At 48.9% G+C, this 16,997-nt stretch overlaps 2 protein-coding genes across 6 annotated transcripts in view; one reads left to right on the top strand and one right to left on the bottom strand.

The window, feature by feature from the left end:
- Positions 1-16,997, top strand: part of lcmt2 (leucine carboxyl methyltransferase 2) — a 40,462-nt gene that overhangs the window by 1,132 nt on the left and 22,333 nt on the right. Inside the window, exons 1-4 of one of the 5 annotated variants that reach the window (XM_078939030.1) lie at positions 5,124-5,326; positions 15,891-16,015; positions 16,097-16,178; positions 16,240-16,420. In XM_078939030.1, coding sequence (XP_078795156.1) covers positions 5,279-5,326; positions 15,891-16,015; positions 16,097-16,178; positions 16,240-16,420 — 436 coding nt within the window. In that variant the 5' untranslated portion in view covers positions 5,124-5,278. Of the gene's footprint in view, positions 1-5,123; positions 5,327-5,539; positions 14,328-15,890; positions 16,179-16,239; positions 16,421-16,997 lie in introns of those variants that run through there. The other 4 variants (XM_078939031.1, XM_078939032.1, XM_078939028.1 and 1 more) reach the window with 4 other exon arrangements.
- On the bottom strand, positions 704-4,924 carry rab5b (RAB5B, member RAS oncogene family). Its single transcript, XM_078939044.1, has 6 exons — positions 4,783-4,924; positions 2,937-3,197; positions 2,711-2,862; positions 2,426-2,548; positions 1,690-1,783; positions 704-1,621 (listed from the first exon to the last, which is right to left on the bottom strand). The coding sequence occupies exons 2-6, from the start codon at positions 3,100-3,102 to the stop codon at positions 1,506-1,508; spliced, it is 651 nt and encodes a 216-aa protein (XP_078795170.1). The 5' UTR covers positions 3,103-3,197; positions 4,783-4,924; the 3' UTR covers positions 704-1,505.

Genomic DNA, 16,997 nt, shown 5'->3' with positions numbered 1-16,997 from the left:
TCATTTCTAAAAGGAAGGGTTACTGAATTGATATACATTTTTTGATTTATCTAAATTTATGGCTGAGGTGCATCTGTAAGAAACTATGGAGGGTTTTCCATCCCTGATGACATCACGAGGCCGAGTTGGCTCCACGCCTCCTCCAGGAGTCTGATCTTTCCTGAGTTTAAAGCTTATATCTGCACAACAATGGCTAGCAGCTCTCCAGAGTTGATAATACAAATATATTTACATACTCTATACTTTCTGTACTGGATCACAATGAATCGTGTTTCGCTTCAGACTAACAGCGATAGCGAGTAGCAGAAATGATGACGGTTCACCAAAGTAGACCTGAGAGCGAGAAAAAGCCTTTTTGTCCTGCGTGGTTTAAACCTGTAGGAGAACATCAGCGGTTTGGCACAGGAAGCCTGTTTTAAGCAGAGTAAAAAAAAAAAATTTTCAGAAAATGTTAGTTTCTCTTTATATGCTAGCTTTATGCAAAGAAATATCAGTTATTCATTATAAAAATATCAATGTAAAGTAGTATCAAATTCTCCTGAAGGGTAAAATAAGACTGTGCAGCTCCTACTGACAAACGGGGGCTGCCTGCTTGCGACCCCCCCCCCCCCCCCCCCCGAGCCGCTCCTGTCAATCAGCAGGAAAGCCGGCGTGAAAAGATGTTTTTAATGTTGAGGATGGACAGATCAGGGGAACACAGAGGTGTTTGAATCAACCAGGTTTATAGCAGATCCTCCACAGAGACACAAACATTTTCACTTGAAGACCAGAAACAACCCTTTGCATCCATATGGGGGGGGTCACAGCTCTACATACGAGGACAAGCTGAAGCAACTCTGGGGGAGGCACTTCTTAGATTTCATCACTGGTCAGCTTCCCCCCCCCCCCCCCCCCCCCCCCAAGCACTGAAGCCCCCCATTTTAGGATCACTGGTTCAGAACAGCGGGGCGTGTTGGGGTCAGCGGGGTTCTGACCCCCCCAGGTGAACCAGCAAACACGCTCGTCTGCACGCTGTTCCGGTGTGGACTCGAACGTTACCATGAACAACACGAAAGACAGAAGAACAGACATGAACGAGGACTGGTCACACCCACGAAGGAGGGGGCTGCAGGGGGGTCCAGGCAGCATCCTAGTCTCCTCTCAGACCTGGAGGAGGAGCGCCTGATGGTTTTCTGTCCTCCAGCATGCTCTGTTTTTTTTAATCAGCTGAAGTAATGGAAGCTGAGAGGAAATGTCCCGTGCTAAAGACTACAAGCTTGGATGGTCGGTTCCTCCCTCAGTCTCTGCCTGTGGACCCGTGACTGAACCTTCTCGTCTGGAGACGCCTTCAGGACCTGCATCTCCGTCATCCATCTCCACGCGGGTCTTCCTCCAGTCCTGAATCTACCGGGTAATGGATGCAGGCGCTCCCGGGTCGGGTTCACCCTTAGAGTTGGCTGACAGAGACGAGATGAGCGAAGAAGTGCGGTGGTGGGTGGTGGAGCGTGGCTCGGCTCTGTGGGGGTCTAGTTGCCCCCGCAGCAAGCTCTGGTGGAGTGAGCGTCCGGGTCCTGGAGGTTAACCCCCCTGTGCCGCGCTGCCAGCGTTGGGTTCTGGGTGTCTGTTTTGGGCATCTTCTTTGCTGCAACAGAACAGACGTCAGTGTTTGAGTCCAGGTTCTGAACGGACACGTGAGGAACCAGAACTCACCGATGGCCAGGAAGAGCTCGTTCACGTTCATGGCCGTCTTCGCAGACGTCTCCATGAACAGCAGGCCGGTGTCTTCAGCGTAGATCTGAGCCTCCTTCCCCAGAAACAGAAACCCCGTTAGTGCTGGAATTAAAGCGGGCCAGGAGGGCTTTAGTCCAGCTGACAGAATCCCTGACCCACTCCACACTCGGGTTGGGACAGTAGACATGACCTGACTGCAGCAAGAAGAGAGTCCTCAGCAGAAGTAGCCCAGTCCAGCAGGAGAAACCCATCCAGGAGAGCTGGTTGGTCCAGCTGAGGTTCTGACCAGCTCTTTTTGATTGGTCTATTCTGACCTATGCAGACCTATTCTGACCTGTTTGGAATGTTTCTGATCCAGATCAGGCTTGTTCAGGCCTGTTAAGACCACTTTACTATATTCACAACTTTACATTTTAAATAATTAGCTGCCTTTGATGATGAGGGGGGGCGGCAGATGGGGATCAAGGCTGTGGAGGGCTTTAAAGGTCAGAGGGAGCATCTAGAAGTGAATTATAGTGCTGGGGGGGGGGGGGGGGGGGGGGGCTTGGTTAGAATAAGTTAATTTTGAGGAGGCGTAAAGCGTTAGACTAGTTTGGCCTGTTAGGACTTGTTTGGACCACTTTGGAGCGGTTCTGCTGCTTCCCTGACTTTCTCTAGCCCAGCTGCTTCTGGTCTGGGACGGGGGGTTGGGGGGGGGGGGGGGGGGCAGCCTCACCTCATACTCCACCAGCCTCTTCTCCGCCAGGTCGGCCTTGTTTCCAGCCAGGGCGATGACGATGCTGGGACTGGCCTGCCTCTGCAGCTCCTTCACCCAGGCTTTGGCTCTCTCAAAGGTGTCCTGCACCACAAACACAGACGGGTCAGCACCGAGGTTCTGAGACCGGCCACACAGAACCTGTGCTTCCTTCGGGCAGCAGTGGCAGCTCGTGACGGCTCCTTCCACAACACAGATGTTGGCCTTGCCTGCTGAAGAGAGGAAGGCCTTCCTGCCTCGTCTTACCGGCTTGGTGATGTCAAAGACCACGATGGCGGCCTGAGCGCCGCGGTAGTACATGGGAGCCAGGCTGTGGTAGCGCTCCTGACCCGCTGTGTCCCAGATCTCAAACTTCACAGTGGTGTCATCCAGACACACGGACTGAGCCAGGAAGGCCGCTGCACACATGGGAACAAACAGGTCAGCCCGCCACTTAACCAGGACCGGTTTAGCCCCCCCCCACCAGCCTCACCTCCAATGGTGGTCTCCTGGAACTCGTCAAACTGGCCTTTGACGAAGCGCAGCACCAGGCTGGACTTGCCCACAGCCATGTCCCCCAGCAGCACCAGCTTGAACTGGCAGATCTTGGTGGGAGGCAGTGCGCCGTTGGAGCGGCCGCCGCTCCCTCTGGAGCTCATCCCGTCCTGGAGGGGGGGACAGCAAAGGGCTCTTCCCTGATGAGCTGATGAATCCCAGCACCTCCCAAAGGCACAAGGCGACCTGCTGTTCGCGTCTGAAGGAGACAAGGACTGATGGGTAACTTTCAGATCCTCAGTCAAAATCCACTGATGCTGTTCTGGAACACAGGGGGGCAAAAGGGTACGAGGGAGGAAGTGGACCAACAAAGACTGAACCGGACCAAAGAGCACCCAAATGAATGGAACCTGTCTAAATCAGGCCAAGCCTGACATCGGTAAATCCAAACTGACTGAACCGGACCAGATTAAACCACACGGAACCAGGCTAAACCATACCAAAGCTGACCGAAGCAGACCAAACTACACTAAGGCAAAGACACTGCTGGGTAACAGACTAGAAAGTAACAAATGCTTTAATTGAATGACTTTTGTCGGTAAAGGAGGAACGTAACAATGAAACGGAGGTTGGTTTAAAAAATCAGAGTCACTGGTGCAGATTTGGGGTCAAAGCAAAGACACGCCCTCTTTGCTGCAGTCACTTCACCTTCCAATCTGGATCAAAATGAGAGGAAAAGAGTCAAGGAGTCTCCCCAAGGAGCAGCAGGTGAGCAGCAGGTGAGCAGCAGGTGAGCAGCCCCCCCCCCCCGTGGACAGATGTGTCTGCGGGAATGAAACAACTCAGCCGGGTTTTCTCTACATTTCATCCTTTCTCACTTTGTTTTTCCCTCCGAGCTGCTCGTGACGGCGTCTCTGGACAACATGGGTTAGCGCTCAGCGCCCTCCGCAGGGGGGGGGGGGGCGGTGGACTCGCAGCAGAGCAGAACTTTGCACAAAGGCAGACAGAGACAGAACGGTGCTACTCGTTGTAATGGAATACCTAAAGTCAGCAAAAATGAACTGGGAGGCATTAAATAGTTCTTTGTGTTTTCCAAAGAGTTTCTTCATTTCAGATTTGATATGAATAAAGGAACAACAGGCTGGTCCCTGTCAGCAGTGGCATCATGGACCACATGTGTTGTAACTTATTTTTGTTTTTCACTCTGCTGTCTGACTACAGAAACCGGTTCAAGCTTTGAACGTCATCGCTTTAAAAATAGAGTTCAGTGAAAGACGGGAGGATCTTTTTGTTCTGTTTTCTCTGTTGACAATCTGAATATGAGAAGAAAAAAGTAAAGTAACGAGTAGTAAGTTACTTTTTCAAATAGGTAGTAATGAGTAAAGTAATTTAATAACAATTTTGATCCAAGTAATCAATTACTTTTTAGAAGTAACTGACCCAACACTTCAGAGGACGGGAAGACTTTGATCCGGACAAAAGGAGACCCAGTTTCTCAGACTCGGGAGCGCGCGCACGCACACACACACACACACACACACACACACACGCACACACAACACACACGCGCACACACACACACACAAACGTTGGGCCTCCTGAAGGAGCAGAGGAGCTGTCCTGCTGAGCTACACCCCAGCGGGGGCTTCATCAGCCCGCCGTGAGACGCTGCTGGTCTTCGGGTCCGGTCGTCTACTCTACCGGGACCGATCCCCGCGCGTCATGCTAACAGGACGAGCGCGGTTAAACTGGACCGAGAAAACGACTGTTACCACAGAACAGGAGCCCCGGCCGAGGGTCCCAACGCCCCGCTCCAGCTGAAACCAGAACGCGGGTGTATTTACCGTTTTCACTGCAGTCAGAGCCGCAGGTGCAGCAGGCAGGTCTGTTGTCATGTAGCTGTCAGCTGTGAAGCACTTCCGGGAGTTCGCGCATGCGCGCTTGGTGTCTAAAAAGGGGAGGGATTTGGTCAAACTGTTGGAACATTTGTCTCCTGAGAGTCTGTGGGACCTGCAGCCTGAAGGTCAAACGACCAAAGCAGCGAACACTTGATGTGAAATAGTCGACATTTCTGTTTCCCCCAAAGCGCTTTGGAAACGTTTGATGGCCTTTTCCCCGTGAAAACAGTCATTAGAGGAACGTCCTCTTTCATCCTCAGACTTGTACCGCAGCCTCCGGGTCGCAGGGGGGCGCTGTAGCCTAGCAGGAGCGAGTTTGAACCCGGTGAAAGAGGTTTGAATCCCTCCGTGGTTTAAGTGCCTATCTGTCCACATGTCTGTCCACTCATCACAAACTCCCGTGATGATTTCCACGCGTCTGTAGGCGCAAGTTTTCCTCACGATGTCAGCGACAGGCGGGAAACAGCAAAGGAAGCGGCGCGACGCAGCGGTAAGATCAATGGAGCCGAGGGTTTGATCAGTGCCGCGCGCGCTAAATTCTCTCTGCCTTTATCGGGTTCAATCTGATTAAGAAATCACGTGAAACCCCACCTCTTTCTTTCAAATGTTACCACAACTGACATTGTTAATGTCTGATGTTTAAGCTATAGGAGGTGGCTATTCGCCCTTCTTCTTCTCTTCTTTTTTTTGGCTTTCCCTTCAGGGTCTCCACAGCCAATCAGCTTCCTCCGTCTGTCTTCTGCATCCTCTACCAGCAGCTACCTTCATGTTTTCATCATCCTCTACCAGCAGCTACCTTCGTGTCTTCATCCTCTACCATCAGCTACCTTCATGTCTTCATCATCCTCTACCAGCAGCTACCTTCATGTCTTCATCCTCTACCAGCAGCTACCTTTATGTCTTCATCCTCTACCAGCAGCTACCTTCATGTCTTCATCCTCTACCAGCAGCTACCTTCATGTCTTCATCATCCTCTACCAGCAGCTACCTTCATGTCTTCATCATCTACCAGCAGCTACCTTCATGTCTTCATCATCATCTACCAGCAGCTACCTTCATGTCTTCATCATCCTCTACCAGCAGCTACCTTCATGTCTTCATCATCTACCAGCAGCTACCTTCATGTCTTCATCATCATCTACCAGCAGCTACCTTCATGTCTTCATCATCCTCTACCAGCAGCTACCTTCATGTCTTCATCATCCTCTACCAGCAGCTACCTTCATGTCTTCATCCTCTACCAGCAGCTACCTTCATATCTTCATCATCCTCTACCAGCAGCTACCTTCATGTCTTCATCATCCTCTACCAGCAGCTACCTTCATGTCTTCTTCATCCTCTACCAGCAGCTACCTTCATGTCTTCATCATCCTCTACCAGCAGCTACCTTTATGTCTTCATCCTCTACCAGCAGCTACATTCATGTCTTCTTCATCCTCTACCAGCAGCTACCTTTATGTCTTCATCCTCTACCAGCAGCTACATTCATGTCTTCATCATCATCTACCAGCAGCTACCTTCATGTCTTCATCCTCTACCAGCAGCTACCTTCATATCTTCATCATCCTCTACCAGCAGCTACCTTCATGTCTTCATCATCCTCTACCAGCAGCTACCTTCATATCTTCATCATCCTCTACCAGCAGCTACCTTCATGTCTTCATCATCCTCTACCAGCAGCTACCTTCATGTCTTCATCATCCTCTACCAGCAGCTACCTTCATGTCTTCATCATCTACCATCAGCTACCTTCATGTTTTCATCATCTACCAGCAGCTACCTTCATGTCTTCATCATCTACCAGCAGCTACCTTCATGTCTTCATCCTCTACCAGCAGCTACCTTCATGTCTTCTTCATCCTCTACCAGCAGCTACCTTCATGTCTTCATCATCCTCTACCAGCAGCTACCTTCATGTCTTCATCCTCTACCATCAGCTACCTTCATGTCTTCATCATCCTCTACCAGCAGCTACCTTCATGTCTTCATCATCCTCTACCAGCAGCTACCTTCATGTCTTCATCATCCTCTACCAGCAGCTACCTTTATGTCTTCATCCTCTACCAGCAGCTACCTTCATGTCTTCATCATCTACCATCAGCTACCTTCATGTTTTCATCATCTACCAGCAGCTACCTTCATGTCTTCATCATCTACCAGCAGCTACCTTCATGTCTTCATCCTCTACCAGCAGCTACCTTCATGTCTTCTTCATCCTCTACCAGCAGCTACCTTCATGTCTTCATCATCCTCTACCAGCAGCTACCTTCATGTCTTCATCCTCTACCATCAGCTACCTTCATGTCTTCATCATCCTCTACCAGCAGCTACCTTCATGTCTTCATCATCCTCTACCAGCAGCTACCTTTATGTCTTCATCCTCTACCAGCAGCTACCTTCATGTCTTCATCATCCTCTACCAGCAGCTACCTTCATGTCTTCATCATCCTCTACCAGCAGCTACCTTTATGTCTTCATCCTCTACCAGCAGCTACCTTCATGTCTTCTTCATCCTCTACCAGCAGCTACCTTCATGTCTTCATCATCCTCTACCAGCAGCTACCTTCATGTCTTCATCATCCTCTACCAGCAGCTACCTTTATGTCTTCATCCTCTACCAGCAGCTACCTTCATGTCTTCTTCATCCTCTACCAGCAGCTACCTTCATGTCTTCATCATCCTCTACCAGCAGCTACCTTCATGTCTTCATCATCCTCTACCAGCAGCTACCTTTATGTCTTCATCCTCTACCAGCAGCTACCTTCATGTCTTCATCATCCTCTACCAGCAGCTACCTTCATGTCTTCATCCTCTACCATCAGCTACCTTCATGTCTTCATCATCCTCTACCAGCAGCTACCTTTATGTCTTCATCCTCTACCAGCAGCTACCTTCATGTCTTCATCATCCTCTACCAGCAGCTACCTTCATGTCTTCATCATCCTCTACCAGCAGCTACCTTCATGTCTTCATCCTCTACCATCAGCTACCTTCATGTCTTCATCATCCTCTACCAGCAGCTACCTTCATGTCTTCATCATCATCTACCAGCAGCTACCTTTATGTCTTCATCCTCTACCAGCAGCTACCTTCATGTCTTCATCATCCTCTACCAGCAGCTACCTTCATGTCTTCATCATCCTCTACCAGCAGCTACCTTCATGTCTTCATCCTCTACCAGCAGCTACCTTCATGTCTTCATCATCCTCTACCAGCAGCTACCTTCATGTCTTCATCATCCTCTACCAGCAGCTACCTTCATATCTTCATCATCCTCTACCAGCAGCTACCTTCATGTCTTCATCATCCTCTACCAGCAGCTACCTTCATGTCTTCTTCATCCTCTACCAGCAGCTACCTTCATATCTTCATCATCCTCTACCAGCAGCTACCTTCATGTCTTCATCATCCTCTACCAGCAGCTACCTTTATGTCTTCATCATCCTCTACCAGCAGCTACCTTCATGTCTTCATCATCTACCATCAGCTACCTTCATGTTTTCATCATCTACCAGCAGCTACCTTCATGTCTTCTTCATCTACCAGCAGCTACCTTCATGTCTTCATCCTCTACCAGCAGCTACCTTCATGTCTTCTTCATCCTCTACCAGCAGCTACCTTCATGTCTTCATCCTCTACCATCAGCTACCTTCATGTCTTCATCATCCTCTACCAGCAGCTACCTTCATGTCTTCATCATGTACCAGCAGCTACCTTCATGTCTTCATCATCCTCTACCAGCAGCTACCTTCATGTCTTCATCATCATCTACCAGCAGCTACCTTCATGTCTTCAACATCCTCTACCAGCAGCTACCTTCATGTCTTCATCATCATCTACCAGCAGCTACCTTCATGTCTTCATCATCTACCAGCAGCTACCTTCATGTCTTCTTCATCCTCTACCAGCAGCTACCTTTATGTCTTCATCATCCTCTACCAGCAGCTACCTTCATGTCTTCATCATCATCTACCAGCAGCTACCTTTATGTCTTCATCATCCTCTACCAGCAGCTACCTTTATGTCTTCATCCTCTACCAGCAGCTACCTTCATGTCTTCTTCATCCTCTACCAGCAGCTACCTTCATGTCTTCTTCATCCTCTACCAGCAGCTACCTTCATGTCTTCATCATCCTCTACCAGCAGCTACCTTCATGTCTTCATCCTCCTCTACCAGCAGCTACCTTCATGTCTTCATCATCCTCTACCAGCAGCTACCTTCATGTCTTCTTCATCCTCTACCAGCAGCTACCTTCATGTCTTCATCCTCTACCATCAGCTACCTTCATGTCTTCATCATCCTCTACCAGCAGCTACCTTCATGTCTTCATCATGTACCAGCAGCTACCTTCATGTCTTCATCATCCTCTACCAGCAGCTACCTTCATGTCTTCATCATCATCTACCAGCAGCTACCTTCATGTCTTCAACATCCTCTACCAGCAGCTACCTTCATGTCTTCATCATCATCTACCAGCAGCTACCTTCATGTCTTCATCATCTACCAGCAGCTACCTTCATGTCTTCTTCATCCTCTACCAGCAGCTACCTTTATGTCTTCATCATCCTGTACCAGCAGCTACCTTCATGTCTTCATCATCATCTACCAGCAGCTACCTTTATGTCTTCATCATCCTCTACCAGCAGCTACCTTTATGTCTTCATCCTCTACCAGCAGCTACTTTCATGTCTTCTTCATCCTCTACCAGCAGCTACCTTCATGTCTTCTTCATCCTCTACCAGCAGCTACCTTTATGTCTTCATCATCCTCTACCAGCAGCTACCTTCATGTCTTCATCATCCTCTACCAGCAGCTACCTTCATGTCTTCTTCATCCTCTACCAGCAGCTACCTTCATGTCTTCATCATCATCTACCAGCAGCTACCTTCATGTCTTCATCATCCTCTACCAGCAGCTACCTTCATGTCTTCATCATCTACCAGCAGCTACCTTCATGTCTTCATCATCCTCTACCAGCAGCTACCTTCATGTCTTCATCATCTACCAGCAGCTACCTTCATGTCTTCATCCTCCTCTACCAGCAGCTACCTTCATGTCTTCATCATCCTCTACCAGCAGCTAGCTTCATGTCTTCATCATCCTCTACCAGCAGCTAGCTTCATGTCTTCATCATCCTCTACCAGCAGGTACCTTTATGTCTTCATCCTCTACCAGCAGCTACCTTCATGTCTTCATCATCATCTACCAGCAGCTACCTTCATGTCTTCTTCATCTACCAGCAGCTACCTTCATGCCTTCTTCATCCTCTACCAGCAGCTACCTTCATGTCTTCATCATCCTCTACCAGCAACTACCTTCATGTCTTCATCATCATCTACCAGCAGCTACCTTCATGTCTTCTCCATCCTCTACCAGCAGCTACCTTCATGTCTTCATCATCATCTACCAGCAGCTACCTTCATGTCTTCATCATCTACCAGCAGCTACTTTCATGTCTTCTTCATCCTCTACCAGCAGCTACCTTCATGTCTTCATCATCATCTACCAGCAGCTACCTTCATGTCTTCATCATTTACCAGCAGCTACCTTCATGTCTTCTCCATCCTCTACCAGCAGCTACCTTCATGTCTTCATCATCATCTACCAGCAGCTACCTTCATGTCTTCATCATCCTCTACCTGCAGCTACCTTCATGTCTTCATCATCATCTACCAGCAGCTACCTTCATGTCTTCATCCTCTACCTGCAGCTACCTTCATGTCTTCATCATCATCTACCAGCAGCTACCTTCATGTCTTCATCATCCTCTACCAGCAGCTACCTTCATGTCTTCATCATCTACCAGCAGCTACCTTCATGTCTTCATCCTCCTCTACCAGCAGCTACCTTCATGTCTTCATCATCCTCTACCAGCAGCTACCTTCATGTCTTCATCATCCTCTACCAGCAGCTACCTTTATGTCTTCATCCTCTACCAGCAGCTACCTTCATGTCTTTTCCATCCTCTACCAGCAGCTACCTTCATGTCTTCATCATCATCTACCAGCAGCTACCTTTATGTCTTCATCATCCTCTACCAGCAGCTACCTTCATGTCTTCATCATGTACCAGCAGCTACCTTCATGTCTTCTCCATCCTCTACCAGCAGCTACCTTCATGTCTTCATCATCCTCTACCAGCAGCTACCTTCATGTCTTCATCATCATCTACCAGCAGCTACCTTCATGTCTTCATCATCCTCTACCAGCAGCTACCTTCATGTCTTCATCATCATCTACCAGCAGCTACCTTCATGTCTTCATCATCATCTACCAGCAGCTACCTTCATGTCTTCATCATCATCTACCAGCAGCTACCTTCATGTCTTCATCATCATCTACCAGCAGCTACCTTCATGTCTTCTCCATCCTCTACCAGCAGCTACCTTCATGTCTTCATCATCCTCTACCAGCAGCTACCTTCATGTCTTCATCATCCTCTACCAGCAGCTACCTTCATGTCTTCTCCATCCTCTACCAGCAGCTACCTTCATGTCTTCATCATCCTCTACCAGCAGCTACCTTCATGTCTTCATCATCATCTACCAGCAGCTACCTTCATGTCTTCATCATCCTCTACCAGCAGCTACCTTCATGTCTTCATCATCATCTACCAGCAGCTACCTTCATGTCTTCATCATCTACCAGCAGCTACCTTCATGTCTTCTTCATCCTCTACCAGCAGCTACCTTTATGTCTTCATCATCCTCTACCAGCAGCTACCTTCATGTCTTCATCATCATCTACCAGCAGCTACCTTCATGTCTTCATCATCTACCAGCAGCTACCTTCATGTCTTCATCATCCTCTACCAGCAGCTACCTTTATGTCTTCATCATCCTCTACCAGCAGCTACCTTTATGTCTTCATCCTCTACCAGCAGCTACCTTCATGTCTTCATCCTCCTCTACCAGCAGCTACCTTCATGTCTTCATCATCTACCAGCAGCTACCTTCATGTCTTCATCATCATCTACCAGCAGCTACCTTCATGTCTTCATCATCCTCTACCAGCAGCTACCTTCATGTCTTCATCATCTACCAGCAGCTACCTTCATGTCTTCTCCATCCTCTACCAGCAGCTACCTTCATGTCTTCATCATCTACCAGCAGCTACCTTCATGTCTTCATCATCCTCTACCAGCAGCTACCTTCATGTCTTCATCCTCCTCTACCAGCAGCTACCTTCATGTCTTCATCCTCTACCAGCAGCTACCTTCATGTCTTCATCATCCTCTACCAGCAGCTACCTTTATGTCTTCATCCTCTACCAGCAGCTACCTTCATGTCTTCATCATCATCTACCAGCAGCTACCTTCATGTCTTCTTCATCTACCAGCAGCTACCTTCATGCCTTCTTCATCCTCTACCAGCAGCTACCTTCATGTCTTCATCATCCTCTACCAGCAGCTACCTTCATGTCTTCATCATCTACCAGCAGCTACCTTCATGTCTTCATCATCATCTACCAGCAGCTACCTTTATGTCTTCATCCTCTACCAGCAGCTACCTTCATGTCTTCATCATCATCTACCAGCAGCTACCTTCATGTCTTCTTCATCTACCAGCAGCTACCTTCATGTCTTCATCATCCTCTACCAGCAGCTACCTTCATGTCTTCATCATCCTCTACCAGCAGCTACCTTCATGTCTTCATCATCTACCAGCAGCTACCTTCATGTCTTCATCATCCTCTACCAGCAGTTACCTTCATGTCTTCATCATCTACCAGCAGCTACCTTCATGTCTTCATCCTCCTCTACCAGCAGCTACCTTCATGTCTTCAACATCCTCTACCAGCAGCTACCTTCATGTCTTCATCATCCTCTACCAGCAGCTACCTTTATGTCTTCATCCTCTACCAGCAGCTACCTTCATGTCTTCTCCATCCTCTACCAGCAGCTACCTTCATGTCTTCATCATCATCTACCAGCAGCTACCTTCATGTCTTCATCATCCTCTACCTGCAGCTACCTTCATGTCTTCATCATCCTCTACCAGCAGCTACCTTTATGTCTTCATCCTCTACCAGCAGCTACCTTCATGTCTTCATCATCCTCTACCAGCAGCTACCTTCATGTCTTCATCATCTACCAGCAGCTACCTTCATGTCTTCATCATCCTCTACCAGCAGCCACCTTCATGTCTTCATCATCTACCAGCAGCTACCTTCATGTCTTCTTCATCCTCTACCAGCAGCCACCTTCATGTCTTCATCATCTACCAGCAGCTACCTTCATGTCTTCATCCTCTACCAGCAGCTACCTTCATGCCTTCTTCATCCTCTACCAGCAGCCACCTTCATGTCTTCATCATCTACCAGCAGCTACCTTCATGTCTTCTCCATCCTCTACCAGCAGCTACCTTCATGTCTTCATCATCATCTACCAGCAGCTACCTTCATGTCTTCATCATCTACCAGCAGCTACCTTCATGCCTTCTTCATCCTCTACCAGCAGCCACCTTCATGTCTTCATCATCTACCAGCAGCTACCTTCATGTCTTCATCCTCTACCAGCAGCCACCTTCATGTCTTCATCATCTACCAGCAGCTACCTTCATGTCTTCTCCATCCTCTACCAGCAGCTACCTTCATGTCTTCATCATCATCTACCAGCAGCTACCTTCATGTCTTCTTCATCCTTCTTCATCCGTCCGCTGTAAGGATCATTCAACAGGAAGCTGTGAGGTTCATCTCTACGGCTGTCGGTCTGACACACGACTTATTTCTGGAAGGAATCAAGACAAACCAACAGGAGCTGATCCTGTTATTAAAGGCCGACTGGCTCCAGAGTAGAGGGCTGCATTGGGATCGGGTCCCGCCGGGTCCCGCGGGACCCAACCCAAATCTCGCGGGATTGGGCGGTTTGAATTGTGCTGCGGGCGGGAGCGGGCGGCAAAAATAAAAACCCGCGGGATCAGTGCTGCCATGAATATCTCATGAATATATAATAGCGGACTACGTTAGGCTGTGCGGCTGTTGGAGTCTTATGTACTGAAGCTCCGTGAAGGCACCAGGTAGAGACGCCTAATGGCCTCTGTCATCTAACCTGTTGTTGGGGGTGCGCCCCGCCCCGCCTCTTACTAAGAGCGCGCTTCAGGCCGTCTGTATACGCGCGCACACACGCACACTTTTAACCGAACAGGAATGTGAAAATATATTTAATATTTAAGTTGCACATTACACAAGAGGAATGCATGAAAAGATGAGGCTGGAGGAGGGACATGAATCTCTATAATAATATCAATACAAATCCGTGTTTTTTTCCTGCGGGACGGGAGACGATTCAAAATCAATGCATCTCTATTACTGTGCGGGACTAAATTCTATGAGTTTTGCAGGTGCGGGCGGGAGTGGACATACATATTGCGGGAGCGGGCGGGAGTGTAACGCATACGTTGCGGGAGCGGGCGGGATTGGTCATTAATTCAGCGGGCGGGAGCGGGATGAAGAAAATAGTCCCGCGCAGGGCTCTACTCCAGAGCATATTTGTAAGTTGTGGGAATCCGTGATAAAGACATTTTTAACTCCTTTGCGTGTAGCGTCTAAAATGTGGGTGAAGTGTCCAACCACCAGGGGAAGGCTGTGAAAACAGGAGCTAACGGCCCCATTAATGAATTCAGATTGAAGGGGCTCCAGTGAAACCACCAGTTTGTGACGTACGTGTCCATGTGGGTTGGTCTGCGTTAAAGTGCTTCCCTTGTGTGGAGGATGAGCTGATCTGCTGTCATCTGTGGTTAAGTATAAACCAATAAAACCACAGACCTCTCTCAAGAGACGCAGCAGTGATCTCAGCACTCAAAGAGGTCAAAGATCAACCACACGTCAGACTATTTATGTGTTTTTAATGCTTCTACAGCATCTGACAAAATAAATCCCTGCAGGTTGTGTTTCAGTCCTCAATAGAGTTCTGCATGTTCGTTGATCTGGTCTCATGTGCTTTTGGGAAGACTTTGTTTCCATCCATGTCCCTGGTGGGCCGGTGGGATTTTCTCCCCTCTGCTGTTTGGCTTTACATGGATGATCTGTCTTTCATCTGAAAAGATTTTAAAGTTAATGGATTGAGTGCTATAGATCCTTCAACCATTGTCTTCCTGTTTCTCTTTCTTTAGTATCTTCCTCCATTTTTGCTGCTTAACTCCTTTTACAGTTGTTCATCTATTTCATCCATTCAAATATTCAAATGTTCAGCTCTTTCAGCTTTTTCCAGCTATGACTTTTGCTCCTTCAGATCATTATATGGATTATCTGTCCTGTCCCTGGTACCTGGTTGGTCGTGGAGTGGCCTGACACGTTAGCTGTGGTGCACAATTCAGAACCTGATGCTTACATTTTTCACAAAAGTATCTTTTTTGTTATTGTTATTGTTTTCACTTTATTTATGGTCAACTTTAATCATTTCTGTCTTTTGCCAACTATTCCCCTTTTGGTTCCATTTTCATTCAGCCACACAGCATTCAACCCATATTTTCTTCTGGAGATGCAGCTATTTACCCGTTATTGCTGCTTGATGACCTGGAGATCTTAGCTTCCTAGCGACCTTCAACAACTGCTAAGGAACTTTCACTCTGGTTAGATGATGTTAGAAGAATTACTGGCCCAACATGATGAAGGTTACGGTAATGACCTGGACCAAAGTTTAGAAGATGGCAGCTGTGTATGTAACCTGTAGGCTCCGCCCTCCCTCCACTGTGGGAGTGGAAGCCGTGCTGTTGAAGGCAGACTCCCCTCCACAGTGGGAGTGAGGGTGGGGGTGGGAGAGCCAGCGTCACTGGTCTGATGGACATACAGGAAGCTTGTCTGGAAAAGTCTGAACAACATCTGGACCTGTGGATCAGTGTCCATGCTGCTTCTCATTTGGTCCTCCAACGGTCTCATGTATCTGTGGAGCTCTGGGGGGGGGGGGGGGGGGGGTTGTTAATCACAAGCTGAGGCCTGCTGAGCCTCAGGTCTGTACTTTCCTGGACCGCTAAAGTCCGACATCGGTAATGGTGGTGGGGGGCGCTGCAGGCTGGGACCCCCCCTCAGTGTTGGCATGTTTTCTCCTGGCTCAGGTTCAGGGGACCAACGACAGCAGCGTGCTCAGCAAGGCGGCGGCGGCGGCGCAGGGCTACTTCAGGGACGCCTTCATCCAGCACTTTGTGTGCAGAGCGGTCAGAAGATCTCCTCTCATCAACAGGTGATCCGGCGGCTCTAGAACCCGGACTGACGCGTGGACATGCAGTCGGCTGCAGATGCAGACGGATGTTTCTGCTTTCAGGGGGTATTACGTGCGCTGGCGAGCCGTGGACCACTGCATCAGGGGGTTCCTGCAGACCACAGACCGCTGCCCCAGAAGACAGGCAAGGCAGCATGACGGCGCTGGTGGCGTTGACATCAGCATGAGCCTCCTCTCCTGTGCAGATCCTGTCTCTGGGCGCCGGCTTCGACTCGCTGTTCTTCCGCCTGCACGCTGACGCGCTCCTGGACAGGACGTCGGTGTTTGAGCTGGACTTCCCGGATGTGGCTCACCGAAAAGCTTCTCTGATCCAATCCAGTGAGCCACTGAGGGAGGGGCTGGACCGCTGTTCGCCCCCCCATACAGGTTTGTTGGGCTTTCCGTTGTCCTGAAGACCCGTTTGTAGGTTCTGGATGGAAAGAAGGAAAACACAGTTTGGAGCAGTTTGTGTTATGATTGAAGTAGAGCCGTGACGGTGTGGGATTTTTGATCACTGCGGTGATGAAGCAGCAGGGGGCGTGGTTAACCGCAGCCCCCCCCCGTGTGTGTGTCAGCGCTGCGTGTGTGTGAGGAAGGAGCACACATATACGTGTGTTGGGGGTGCGTGTTGATTCTTCTGCTTTCCAGCTGCATGTGAGGTTTCACCTGTGCTCTCTGGTACAGACATCTTCTCAGAATATTATATATTGCTCAGTAATAAACAGACTGCAGACACTTTGTCACCTTTCTGGTAGCCATGAAGCCTAAAACCCATGAAGAACGCGGGGCAGGAGGCTCCGCCTTTATTATACAGACACGTAACTTTACGCTGCACAAAATAGTTCCCAAACAAAACATGTAGTGATATTCATGGAAATCTAACAGGTCATTTTTGGTGTTACAGAGTGAAGGAGGACAGTAATAACCCCCCCCAACACAAAATCCCCCGGCGGGCGGCCGTGTC

The sequence above is a fragment of the Oryzias latipes genome, chromosome 21, assembly GCF_053564925.1.
Source record: "Oryzias latipes strain Hd-rR chromosome 21, Olatipes_Hd-rR_3.1".
Lineage (NCBI taxonomy): Eukaryota > Metazoa > Chordata > Actinopteri > Beloniformes > Adrianichthyidae > Oryzias > Oryzias latipes.
Note: the sequence above shows the minus strand (reverse complement) of the source record. Positions and strands in the feature narration are given on the sequence as shown.

Excerpts from the sequence above, each read along its gene's own strand:
- rab5b (XM_078939044.1), bottom strand. The coding sequence starts at position 3,102 with ATGAGCTCCAGAGGGAGCGGCGGCCGCTCCAACGGCGCACTGCCTCCC. Across the intron at positions 1,784-2,425 it reads AGAGGCTGGTGGAGTATGAG|GAGGCTCAGATCTACGCTGA; the intron begins GTGAGGCTGCCC and ends TTTCTGGGGAAG. Across the intron at positions 1,622-1,689 it reads CGAGCTCTTCCTGGCCATCG|CAAAGAAGATGCCCAAAACA; the intron begins GTGAGTTCTGGT and ends GTTCTGTTGCAG.